The sequence below is a fragment of the Anneissia japonica genome, unplaced genomic scaffold (genome assembly GCF_011630105.1).
Source record: "Anneissia japonica isolate Jap-2015-1 unplaced genomic scaffold, ASM1163010v1 scaffold287722_len911783_cov160, whole genome shotgun sequence".
NCBI classification, from domain to species: Eukaryota; Metazoa; Echinodermata; class Crinoidea; order Comatulida; family Comatulidae; genus Anneissia; species Anneissia japonica.
In genome coordinates, this window is record NW_022711579.1 from 904,892 (window position 1) to 919,104 (window position 14,213).

General features: G+C 32.7%; 1 protein-coding gene across 1 annotated transcript in view; it reads left to right on the plus strand.

The window, feature by feature from the left end:
* Positions 1–4,348: 4,348 nt before the first annotated feature.
* LOC117107558 overlaps positions 4,349–14,213 on the plus strand; it is a gene marked incomplete at its 3' end in the record, with an annotated part of 13,903 nt that continues 4,038 nt past the window's right edge. Inside the window, exons 1-3 of the mRNA XM_033249259.1 lie at positions 4,349–5,014; positions 5,318–5,384; positions 9,106–9,172. Coding sequence (XP_033105150.1) covers positions 9,158–9,172 — 15 coding nt within the window. The remainder of the gene's footprint in view (positions 5,015–5,317; positions 5,385–9,105; positions 9,173–14,213) is intronic.

Sequence of the window (14,213 nt, forward strand, 5' to 3'; positions counted from 1 at the left end):
GCTAACTAAAGCAAAGCAACTAAAGAAAAAGAATTTCTACGTCATGGAAGACCTGCCTTTAGCCGATGTAAATAAGAAACGGGAACTTAAAGATATATTATTTTGAAAGCCTACAACGACTGTTAACATCCACTGTTTCGTAATGGGTCCCTATTCATTGACGGGAAAATGTATCGAGATAGATAGCTCGATTGGGAGTTAAACAGAAAATTGGAAACTGTACGTATAAGTTACTGTGAATTTTATTAATCTTAAAATATTATAGATTAAACGGTACTATTTTGATTGCATTATTTTACCATAGGCTACTTATGCACGACCCAACTACCGATATCGGCGGAGCGATATCAAGCGATGTTAGATCCAAGCGTTTTATTCGATCAATAACTGAACTTTACATTACCATTTTTGTCTTTATATTTTATTATTTATCTGTATTTAATAAGTGTAAATGAAATATGTCTTTTTTACGAACTATTCCGACGATTAGGCCCTATGACATTGATATTGATATACGGTACCCAATTATAATGTTAACAAGTATTTAAGCGTTGATGACTTCAACCAAATTAATTTCCAACAAGATTTAAATGGTTTATCCATATTTACTCTAAATTGTAGAAGTATATTAAGAAAGTTTGATATGTTAACCAATTATCTGGGCCGATTTGATCATGAATTTTCTGTTCTTTGACTGACTGCGACCTGGCTTTCTAATAACCACCTTAACAGTCTCTACGAGCTCCCAAATTACACAGCTATATACAATAATAGAAAAAATAAGTTAGGGTGTGGAGTAGCGCTATATGTAAAATCAAATATATCTTTTCGATTGAGGGATGACCTAAAAACAATCATTAACACCACTGAAAGCATTATAATTGAAATCAATATTGGAAAGAATACAATCATATGCGGTGTTATATACAGGCCACCTAAATCGCACGTCCCCACCTTTAATGAACAAATAAGAGAATTAATGCAAATATGTAATAGTGAAAAGAAACGAACTTACCTCATGGGTGATTACAATTTAGATAAATTTAGATTTAATTTATACAATGATAATACAAATGCCCAAGCCCATGTTGATATTATGCTCTCAGAATCGTTCATTCCGCTTGAAAAACCTGCCGACACGAATAACGGAAGACACAGCGTCAATAATAGATAACATATACACTAACTCATACAATCTCCAAGATACTGACACCAGAATTTTATTTACCGATATTTCTGACCACTGTCCAATATTTTGTATAGAAAAGTCAATAACAAATAAAATATATACAGTAACTCAAATAATTTTATTCTCAAACGTACTTATTCCGAACAACAAAAACAGTCTTTCAGATCTGAGCTCGAAAACCATATGTGGGAAGACGTTTTATCCAGTGAAAATGCAAATGAGTCTTGCCAACGATTTGCCAAAACTATTACATTACTGATCGATAAATGTTTCCCTTAAGAAAGGAACGTATAAAAACAGACAGAATTCGATCTCCATGAATGACACTCGGAATTGAAAGGTCATTGAATATCAAAGAAAAACTTTACATCAAATCTAAGAAAAATCCAACAGAAATAAATAAACTAAAATATACTAGGTATAGGAATATATTGACATCGGTAATTAGAAATCGAAAAGTAAAATATTATAAAGAAGATTTTAAAAAACGTAAGAATAGTATGAAAAAAACATGGGATGCAATCAACCAAATATTAGGGAGAAAAAGACTATCTTCTCTCCCAACTCAATTGAAACTTAAATGACAGTTGTTTATTAATCCTACAAAAAAAAAGCCAGAGCATTTAATACACATTTTAATAATATTGGCAGATCAATGGCTGAGAAAGCGAATAATGGACATGCAAATTCAGATCCTATTGGAAACATGCGTAATAAAGTCGTAAATTCAATGTTTTTTATGCCAGCTTCTGAATATGAAGTAATGAAATATTTAAATGATCTTAATTTAAATAAATCCTGTGGATATGATGGTATTGGTGCGAAGTATATAAAGAGTAATAGTGATATACTGGCTAAACGCATCTCTCATATAATTAATACATCGTTAGCGACAGGTTTCTTTCCCAGTCAATTAAAGTTAAGTAAAACTATACCGGTGTTCAAAAATTGGGGAAAAAATGACATCAGTAATTATCGGCCAATATCCATATTGCCATGCCTATCAAAGATATATGAAACAATTGTCTATTTACATTCATTAAAACAAGTCATGTTATTTTTAGAAGTAAACATAAGAAAATTAAGACTCTTGATTTGAGATTATTCATGAATTCTTTTGAAATTTTACGCACCAACCAAACCCATTTTTTTTTAGTTGGGCTTGATGATGTCCTGTCATGTGATCTTTTTATATAAATTACATGGCAACAAAAGTCTCAATAGTTGGAGTCTGAAATAAGTTGAAGTATGTTCTGCTTTATAACATACTATTGACACTTTACAAAGCTCTAAATATCCAACATTTAAACATATTCGATTTCTTCATGGGGTTCAGACAGTATTACATTTCACATAGAACAAAAAAAAATTACGCGGGCTATTTTCGAAGTTCATTATTCGTTCAATTAGGCCCTATCTTATATCTTTTGCTACTGCCACTGGTACATACATTTATTAAATCTAAGATTGATTTTTGTTTTGTCTTCTGGTAACCTTAGACGTTTTTAACTTCTTCAGAACTCTGCGGACAGTTTTGGTACTATGGCTAGGAAATTTTCTCATATCACCACGATTATAAAAAACACCATCGGCTTCCTGTCAGCCAAAGACTGAAGTTCAAGATCCTTCTTCTCACTTCCAATTCCATCAATGGCCTTGCGCCTTCGTACGTATTTTTCCTCGCTTGTCCATCTCCACACTACTTCTCGCCCAACCGTTCTTATATTGTAACATACTTCGTGTTCTACGTGTCAGATATGTACGTACTGGTGAGCGATCCTTCTTTTTCTCAGCTCCTTCACTTTGGAATTCGCTCTCTGCTGATCTTCGTAATATCACCTGTCCTCGGTTATATTTTGCTCAACTTAAAACCTACCTATTTTTGTAATTTTCACTTATCAGTTCAGGGGATTCTTCTGCTGCTGATTTTCAATTTTTCTCCTAGCGCCGGTGGTAAGTTATTTACATGATAAGAGAAATAAAAATATTAGTATAAGTTTAAAAATCCATAAAAAGCCAAGAGAGTATTTCAATTCAAGGTTCTCGGATATGGAATAATCTTCAAAAACACTTAAAAGATTTAACTAGTAGTATTGGGAACTTTAAGCTATGTAATAAAGAAGAATTATTAAGTAAGTATTGAACATCATTTTTCTTAAGTATTAAAAGTTCTATTTATATGGCCGTATATATGTATTATATATATATAATATATATATATATATATTTATATATATATATATATATATTATTTTTATAAATAATTTATTACTAAGTTAGCAATTTTTATTTTCTTTAGTTTGGGCATATTTTGTCATTCCTTTCCCATTTTTTTTTTCATTTATTTGATACCGTAACTTGTTCTTATTGAATGTTTTATTTTAATTGGAAATAAATTTGTATTAATTGATTGAATTCTTATTGTTTGATTGATTGATTGAACTTATCTTCGAGCAGAAAATAAATTAATAAAATCGCCCATACACGGTGTCACCTCGTTTTGAGAATAGACAATTGACACGTTAGCCTAGTGACTGCGCACACCATACAGTACACGTACAAGTGAATAATAGTCAACATAAAAACATAGTTATAAATTCAAATAAGGTGTTTAATAAAATAATATGTCGAACATTCAGTTCACACCATAATACCCTGCGCTATATACAGATGAGAAGCCAAACATGTGACGTTCTCCAGGGTCACTACTTGTCACACCATACAAGTTGGTTCTGAATGAGATAAATATCAGCTCTTACTCCAGCTGCTTGAAACCTTCAATTTCTTCTTAAGTCTTAAGCCTGTTGTTGGAGTTCAAGCTGTACTCCTCTGACCATCTAAAAATTAACAAAATACACCTTTCTAGAATAGTTATCCTAAACAAACATCATTTCAAGCATTCTGGAACATGATTAACTTTCATATTAATAAAATGGTTAATCTATAGCTTTATGCTACCAATATGCTGTACAATTGTATACATATGCCCATAATAAGTGTACAGTAAGTATTAAAGACGTCTAAATATCAATACACAATATTACTTGCATAGATCCAAATCAATCTAAGCATATTACATTAATAATGCATACCACAGGTACATTCAACATTCCTGCATTAATTCAACCCTATGCAATATTACAATTAACGTTACTCACGGTCAAACTAACTTCACTTGGCTCTTATATATGAGTTGCACAATACTGTGATGCTCCTAGCTATCACCATATATCATTTAGGTAGGCTTCACTATGCCTCTTAACTTTGCTTAATCTTTGGTGCACCTTAATAGCTGACATGTCCCTGCTTGGATCATATTCCACAGCTTACACCCTTCCATTAAGCCTTTCCTTATGCAACTACTTCTCCCTTCTGGTTTCTCTATCAATCCTACCCCTGCTAACACAAATTAACATAATATTCCCCCACCCATTTTCTCTACACTTATCAGAAGTTGCCACTTGCCTAAAAGTTATTCATATTCATGAAACTTTCAACTACCCTGGAATAATGCTAAATCAACCATTAACTCATGCATATTCATTAAACTGATTCTACACAATGAACACAAACAACCATTAAATCATGAATATTTATTACGCTGATGCACTATACAGTGAGTGTAACGCATTATAAGGTCCACTCTGTGACACACGGCCTAGTGCGTACGTATTGTTCGGTAATCAGGCACAGGGTGGAGCTATGCACACTGTGGTTTGACTGCACTAGTTTAAATTGGTATTGGCATGGAAATTTGATACTCATAATTTGACTCACGAATATTGCATTTTCATTAATATGGCTTATAAACTTATTATATTTCTTGTAAGTAAACATCTGATTACAGTTAATTTACTTCGATTGAAAGAAAAAAAATATTCAGTTCAATCAGTATTATCACTTACTAATTAAATTTAACAGTCGGTACAGTGTGTGATTAATCAGTATGCCATAATACGATATTAATATTATGTTGTCGCATTAATAAGTTTGCGTGAAATAGATCCGTGTAAAATTGATTCAGGCGTACTTATCCTCACTTTTGACAGCTGTACTCCTTGATTACTTTGTGTTTAAGTTCCCAACATGCGAGTTTTATAAATGTATTCTTTTCCTGCTACTCAACAGTTAGGTGACGGTTTGGCAAGATGAATTCTCTACTTGTAGTCAAATTTGTAAAATGGAATTGAACAAGGTAAGATAACTAACTAGTAGCGTATAGGCATAATACTTGCACACACACGTAGAGCTTTTGTCAAGGTAGGAAAGATCTGATAGTATGCTTTATACCATGCCTGACACCAACACAAGAGTCCGACAATAATGGTTTGAAAACATTAGCACCCCTGACGGTTTTTACCGGGCTGACCAAGCCGTCGTACCGGGCTGGGTAAGAAGAGAAAAGAAAGAGGGGAGAGGGAGGGAAAGAGAAAGAAGGGGAAAGAAAAAGAAAGGAAAAAGGAAAAAGGAAAAGAGAAGAGAAAAATAAAGGCAAAAATAAAAAGGAAGATATAATGAACAGATATCACAATACCCCGGCCTGCAACCCCTTCTCCACTTCAAAAAGTGTCATATCGCCTTTGATCTAAGCCGCCAGGTATTCTCCGCAGTGGCGTAACCACCGGGTGACAAGGGGAAAATATCCATCTGTGGAAAATCTTTCCCCATTGAATGCCCTCTTCACCCGGGAAAGTGCCTGAAAATCTCAAATTTTAAATCGCATATTTTGTTAAGGTCGGCCAATTTCCTCTAAAAATTGCACATTTTAGGGAGTTTTGATCAATTCCGACGAAATTAGAATTTAGAACAAAAAATATTTTCGCGCGCTTCGCGCCCATTTTTTTATGTTAAAGCTTGTGTTTGCTCTCCTTTGCCTTCTAAGCTAAGTTATAACACATAGTCCCAAACTCAAAGAAAGAAAATTTAAGATCATTTTACCTAAAAGAAGGGCCTCAATGTGTAATGATGTTGAAAGAATATGTTTGTAATAAATAAAGCTATAAGGAAAATGCTTATATTCAGTTTAAAAAAACGAGTGTGGCCATATATAACATAAGAGCTTGTTGAGGTAGGCCAATTTCCTCTAAAAATTGCACATTTTAGGAAGTTTTGATCAATTCCGACGAAATTAGAATTAAAAAAACAAAAAATTTTCGCACGCTTCGCGCGCATTTTTTTTTAATGTCAAAGCTTGTGCTTGCTCTCCTTTGCCTTCTAAGTTATAACACATAGTCCCAAACTTGAGAAAGAAAATTTAAGATAGATCGTTTTACCTAAAAGAAGGGCCTCAATGTGTAATGACGTTGAAAGAATAGGCCTATGATTGTAATAGATACTAACCACGATGAAAATGCTTATATTTAGCTTCAAACACACGTGTGTGGCCTATATTAATAATAAAATAAGCCCTATGTCGTATTGTTTTCTTTATGGTGGGTGGAGGTGGGGGGGATCACCCAAGACCGCTGTTACACGCCTGCTTATAAGTGGGGCCCCCCACTTTGAAAAACGTTCCGCCGGCCCTGATAGATACTAAAAAAGGCCTAACAAAAGAAAAATCAAAGGCAAAATTATGTCATAGTATCATGGTCACAATATAAACCATACTTTTTAATATAAATTATAATCTTAAAATCATATTCCCATGGTTAAAAAACAAGTTAAAAAAAAATGTATTCGCATCCAACAGCAAGTAACTCACCGATTATAGAATTAAAGTATATTATTTATGATGTGGCTTAGGAAGTGGTAGTTTTAGAAGGGAAACACCTTAACCACTAAGCTATACAACTCCACTCCATGTTAACAAGAGTGTAAACAATATTATTATCCCATGATATTCGAAGTTTGGTATTACTTGCTCACTAATAAAAATTGTCATATGAACATGCGACCTCTCGCTGTCAAGGTGAGTGTCATCATCACCATTAGATCACAAATGTTTCATGGTTGAACAGATTCAAATAACCGTCAGCTACATTGTATTACATAATGATGGTGGACCTCGAGAAGGCGTAAAGAACGGCTGGAAAAAAATAGTAGCATATAATAATAATCAAGATAGCCGTTAACACTGTTAAATTATATATAAATAATCAGTGTTCAATAATAATAGTAAATAATAATAGTAAATAATAATAATAATAATAATAATAATAATAATAGTAATAATAATAATATTATTATTTCTAACCATATCCGTTTAGGGGCTCCGTAGGTGTGCACTGTACCTGCTCTGAACCGTACGTGAAACGTCTACTTATAATCTTCCCCCCTTACAAAGAACTATCATCATCATCTTTTAATTCGTCTGCAGTATTATTTTACATAATTATTCTTTTTTTTTTTCAAATTGTTACAGGATTCCCTGAGCAGTCTGTATTCTATGTTTGGGGGAGATACAATGATTCATTTGGACATTTTTTGCATTATGACTGATTGTCACGTAGCATGTTCCTCACAAATGTTTCCCCCACGAAAGTCTAGAAGAAGACTTATTTCCTGTGGGGTCCTTCTGGTGGTGGTTGGGCGGTATTCCGGGAGACAATCAACTACTCTTTTTTCAAACAGTGTACTGCTCTTTAACATGCACATGCACCATAAATGCGCACAGGATAGGAAAGATGGTGCATAAATAATAATAATAAATAACAATATTTCGCAGGAACGAAATATTATTTCGAGGGAACGAAATACATTTCGAGGGAACGAAATATTATTTAGAGTGAAGGAAATATTATTTCGTTTTCTCGAAATAATTAAATATTTTTTCTAACCATGTCCCTTTAGGGGCTCCGTACCACACTACTTCTCGCCCAACCGTTCTTATTGTAACATGCTTCGTGTTCTACGTGTCAGACATGTACGTACTGGTGATCTTTCTTTTTCTCAGCTCATTCACTTTGGAATTCGCTCCCTGCTGATCTTCGTAATATCACTTGTCCTCAGTTATATTTTACTCAACTTAAAACCTACCTATTTTTGTAATTTTCACTGATTAGTTCAGGGGATTCTTCTGCTGCTGATTTTTAATTTTTCTCCTAGCGCCGGTGGTAAGTTATTTACATGATAAGAGAAATATAAATATTAGTATAAGTTTAAAAATCCATATAAAGCCAAGAGAGTATTTCAATTCAAGGTTCTCGGATATGGAATAATCTTCAAAAACACTTAAAAGATTTAACTAGTAGTATTGTGAATTTTAAGCTTTTATAAGTAAGTTATTACTAAGTTAGCAATTTTTATTTACAGTACTTTAGTTTGGGCATATTTTGTCATCCCTTTCCCATTTTTTTTATTTATTTGATACCATAACTTGTTCTTATTGAATGTTTTATTTAATTTGGAAATTTGTATTAATTGATTGAATTCCTATTATTTGATTGATTGATTGAACTTATCCTCGAGCAGAAAATAAATTAATAAAATCGTCCATACACGGCCTGTGCGTACGTATTGTTCGGTAACCAGGCACAGGGTGGAGCTATGCACACTGTGGTTTGACTGCACTAGTTTAAATTGGTATTGGCATGGACATTTGATACTCTTAATTTGACTCACGAATATTGCATTTTCATTAATATGGCTTATAAACTTATTATATTTCTTGTAAGTAAACATCTGATTACAGTTAATTTACTCCGAATGAAAGAAAAAAAATATTCAGTTCAATCAGTATTATCACTTACTAATTAAATTTAACAGTCGGTACAGTTTGTGATTAATCAGTGTGCCATAATACGATATTAATATTATGTTGTCGCATTAATAAGTTTGCGTGAAATAGATCCGTGTAAAATTGATTCAGGCGTACTTATCCTCACTTTTAACAGCTGTACTCCTTGGTTACCGTACTTTGTGTTTAAGTTCCCAACATGCGAGTTTTATAAATGTATTCTTTTCCTGCTACTCAACAGTTAGGTGACGGTTTGGCAAGATGTATTCTCTACTTGTAGTCAAATTTGTAAAATGGAATTGAACAAGGTAAGATAACTAACTAGTAGTGTATAGGCATAATACTTGCACACACACGTAGAGCTTTTGTCAAGGTAGGAAAGATCAGATAGTATGCTTTATACCATGCCTGACACCAACACAAGAGTCCGACAATAATGGTTTGAAAAAATTAGCAAGTGAGACAGGTTAGATAAGAAAGTATAATACATACTCCAAGTATTGAAATACACGTCATCGTGTTGGGATTCAGTATTTCGACATTAATTATGTCATCATCAGGAATTCCTGATGACATAATTAATGTCAAAATATTGAATCCCAACACGATGGCATGTATTTCAATACTTGGAGTATGTATTATACTTTCTTATCTGAGATTAATCAGTGGACCTTTCAGACAGGCTAGAGTTAGGATATTTTAAGAAATAATATATATAATCTATATATAATAAGAAGTCAAACAAAGTTCTGTATCTGTCTCAAAATAAAATATTCATTGTACTAATAATTTCGACTGTCCATAGGTCATCATCAGTTACTGATGATAGTGGGATGAACAAGGTTATATAGAGAACATATACAAAAGGATTGGTGGTGTCAATAAAGCCTAAACGGCGGTACAGACGGCGTAGCAAAACAACGATATAATAGGTCCATGGTAAGACAATACCCTGCCTTGCCTACAGGGCGTGTAATGACATAGATACTAAAAAAAGAAAGAAAAGGCAAAAGAAAAATCAAAGGCAAAATTATGTCATAGTATCATGGTCACAATATAAACCATACTTTTTAATATAAATTATAATCTTAAAATCATATTCCCATGGTTAGAAAACAAGTTTAAAAAAAAATGTATTCGCATCCAACAGCAAGTAACTCACCGATTATAGAATTAAAGTATATTATTTATGATGTGGCTTAGGAAGTGGTGGTTTTAGAAGGGAAACACCTTAACCACTAAGCTATAAAACTCCACTCCATGTTAACAAGACTGTAAACAATATTATTATCCCATGATATTCGAAGTTTGGTATACCTGCTCACTAATAAAAATTGTCATATGAACATGCGACCTCTCACTGTCAAGGTGAGTGTCATCATCACCACCATTAGATCACAAATGCTTCATGGTTGAACAGATTCAAATAACCGTCAGCTACATTGTATTACATAATGATGGTGGACCTCGAGAAGGCGTAAAGAACGGCTGGAAATAAATAGTAGCATATAACAATAATCAAGATAGCCGTTAACGCTGTTAAATTATATATAAATGATCAGTGTTCAATAATAATAGTGAATAATAATAATAATAATAATAATAATAATAATAATAATAATAATAATAACAATAATAATAATAATAATAATAATAATAATAATAATAATAATAATAATAATAATAATAATAATAATAATAATAATATTAAATAGTAGCATATAACAATAATCAAGATAGCCATTAACACTGTTAAATTATATATAAATAAATATAATCAGTGTCCAATAATAATAGTGTTTAATAATCAGTGTAACAGTGTTCGAATGAAGGACGTGATGGTACATCGTGTAGCATAGCTCTCAACAAATGTGGTCCTATAAATAAATACATTGTGTCACAAAAGCAACTCTCATACTATCACGACCTATATGCACTGCGATCAGTATACGACCGACACCGACCAGTGTGAAAGCTGCTATGAGCAACTTGTGTAGAAGAGAGGGTTGTCGATGGTCACGGGAGTTTTCAACATGTTGAAAAAAATATAGTGGACGGTACTGGTCGCCAGGTCCTACTTCCGGTGAGATACGAACTTAGGTCGGTATGGTCGCATTGTTAGGTAGCGATAAGGTGAGACAGGCTAAAATCCCTCCGACGGGATTCGAACCTACGACTCTCGCTGTCATGGCGAACGTCATAATCATTAGTCCACAGTGGCTTCATGGTTGAGCAGATTTATATGGCCGTGAGCTATTGCATTACACAATGGTGGTGCACCTCGAGAGGGTGTAAGGTAAATACCATCATTGTGTAATACAATGTAGCTGACGGTTATTTGAATTACAAGACCCGAAATATCATTTCCTTGTAGGGTTAGACTGACTCGACTAAAAAATCTCATATTGCAGAACTGATTTTTAAAAAATACATTGATATTACCATGCTAATTAATGCCGATTGGCCGTTTAAAATGACAAATTAATAAATGATTGAACTGCACGAGTAATAAAATGTGTTATTTGAACTTGAGTTACATACTTTGAACATTTTTTTTCTTGAGATAGTCCTAGGTTTTGGTTAAATAGGCTTAACTAATAAAAATTATACATAATAATAATAATAATAATAATAATAATAATAATAATAATAATAATAATAATAATAATAATAATAATAATAATAATAATAATAATAATAAGTTACATTTATATAGCGCATATTGCACAGTGCCTCTATGCACTTTACATAAAATTATAAAAATTATAGGAAAGATCTTAAGCAGAGTTGGATTGGTTCTGTACTAATAGGATTTTGATCACGTACTCAAAACAGTTTTAGAAGGCCGAGCTTTCAGGGAAAAGTACAAGGAGGAAAAGACCAGCATTTCTTGATCAAATAAAACAGGGCGATAGTTATTTTCAAATTAAAAGAAAAGGTGAGAATAGACAGTTCTAAAATACTGGATGCCATAGGGTCTGCCAAAAATGCAGAGTACCAATTAATGATTAAGGCTAGTTAATTATAGGCCTAGTAAATAGCATTGTACTGTAGGTTGTTAATTACAAGGCTTAGTTATTAATTATTGCGGAAATAATATATTTTTATTTTATTATTATTTTTATTATATTATTGTAGATTCAATTTTTTCAAAATTGTAATTAATGTCATGTGCAGTTTAGAAGGCCGAGCTTTCAGGGAAAAGTACAAGGAGGAAAAGACCAGCATTTCTTGATCAAATAAAACATGGCGATAGTTATTTTCAAATTAAAAGAAAAGGTGAGAATAGACAGTTCTAAAATAATGGATGCCATAGGGTCTGCCAAAAATGCAGAGTACCAATTAATGATTAAGGCTAGTTAATTATAGGCCTAGTAAATAGCATTGTACTGTAGGTTGTTAATTACAAGGCTTAGTTATTAATTATTGCGGAAATAATATATTTTTATTTTATTATTATTTTTATTATATTATTGTAGATTCAATTTTTTCAAAATTGTAATTAATGTCACGTGAAGCGTGACTGTGGTGTCATGCCTTGGACCTTAACTAGGCCCTAAGGGGCCTAGGCTTAGTCTAGGGAGGGGCCTGTAGTTAGGCATAGGTTAGCCTCTTTTTCTCTAGAATTTGATAGTACCTATCTACTACTGGTATTACACCTTATCGAAAGGGTACTAGCATACAACATACCACACACAACAACATTCACAGTTGTTAAGACGTACAACCCATGATAAATGATCGATAAGATTTCATAGGTCTACCGTAGGCAAACATTTAGAAAGAACAAAAATAGTAATATTCGAGCGTCACGACATTGCGAAGTGTCTGCTCTTGTTTCTAATAATTTAAAATTAGTATCATATCGAAATCCAGTCGAGTCAATCCGAGATGGCCCGCAAACTTTGAAACAAATTATATTTAAAGATATATTGTCAACAAATTTAATTTAAAATTTTATTTTTGTATACATAATATTATAACGGCATACCACAAGGCTCGATATGGAGTCCTTTATTATTTTTACTACTATTATGTAAAAGATATTTTTTTTCTCCATATAATTAAGAAATTGAGGTGGCAATGTTTGCTGACACAAATATTCTATACAATCACTATGATATTATACAGGAAGATTTTCGAATATTTTGTAATGAGCTTCCTAAACTTTCAAAATGGTTTATTGCAAATAAGCTTACATTAAATGAAATTAAAACAAGTCATGTTATTTTTAGAAGTAAACATAAGAAAATTAAGACTCTTGATTTGAGATTATTCATGAATTCTTTTGAAATTTTACGCACCAACCAAACCCATTTTGTTTTTAGTTGGGCTTCATGATGTCCTGTCATGTGATCTTTTTATATAAATTACATGACAACAAAAGTCTCAATAGTTGGAGTCTGAAATAAGTTGAAGTATGTTCTGCTTTATAACATATTATTGACATTTTACAAAGCTCTAAATATCCAACATTTAAACATATTCGATTTCAGACAGTATTGCATTTCACATAGAACAAAAAAAAAATAAAAATTACGGGCTATTCTCGAAGTCCATTATTCGTTCAATTAGGCCCTATCTTATATCTTTTGCTACTGCCACATTAGTACATGCATTTATTAAATCTAAGATTGATTTTTGTTACTCGCTTCTTTTTGGTTTGTCTTCTGGTAATCTTAGGCGTTTTCAACTTCTTTAGAACTCTGCCGCCCGTGTTGTCACTATGGCTAGGAAATTTTGTCATATCACCACGATTCTAAAAAACTCCATTGGCTTCCTGTGAGCCAAAGACTGAAGTTCAAGATCCTTTTTCTCACTTCCAGTTCCATCAATGGCCTGGCGCCTTCGTATTTTTCCTCGCTTGCCATCTCCACACTACTTCTCGCCCAACCGTTCTTATTGTAGCATGCTTCGTGTTCTACGTGTCAGATATGTACGTACTGGTGAGAGATATTTCTTTTTCTCAGCTCCTTCACTTTGGAATTCGCTCCCTGCTGATCTTCAAAATATCACTTGTCCTCAGTTATATTTTACTCAACTTAAAACCTACCTTTTTTGTAATTTTCACTTATCAGTTCAAGGGATTCTGCTGCTGATTTTCAATTTTTCTCCTAGCGCCGGTGGTAAGTTATTTACATGATAAGAGAAATAAAAATATTAGTATAAGCTTAAAAATCCTTATAAAGCGAAGAGAGTATTTTAATTCAAGGTTCTCGGATATGGAATAATCTTCCAAAACACTTAAAAGATTTTACTAGTAGTATTGGGAATTTTAAGCTATGTATTAAAAAAGAATTATTAAGTAAGTATTGAACATCAATTTTCTTAAGCATTGAAAGTTCTATT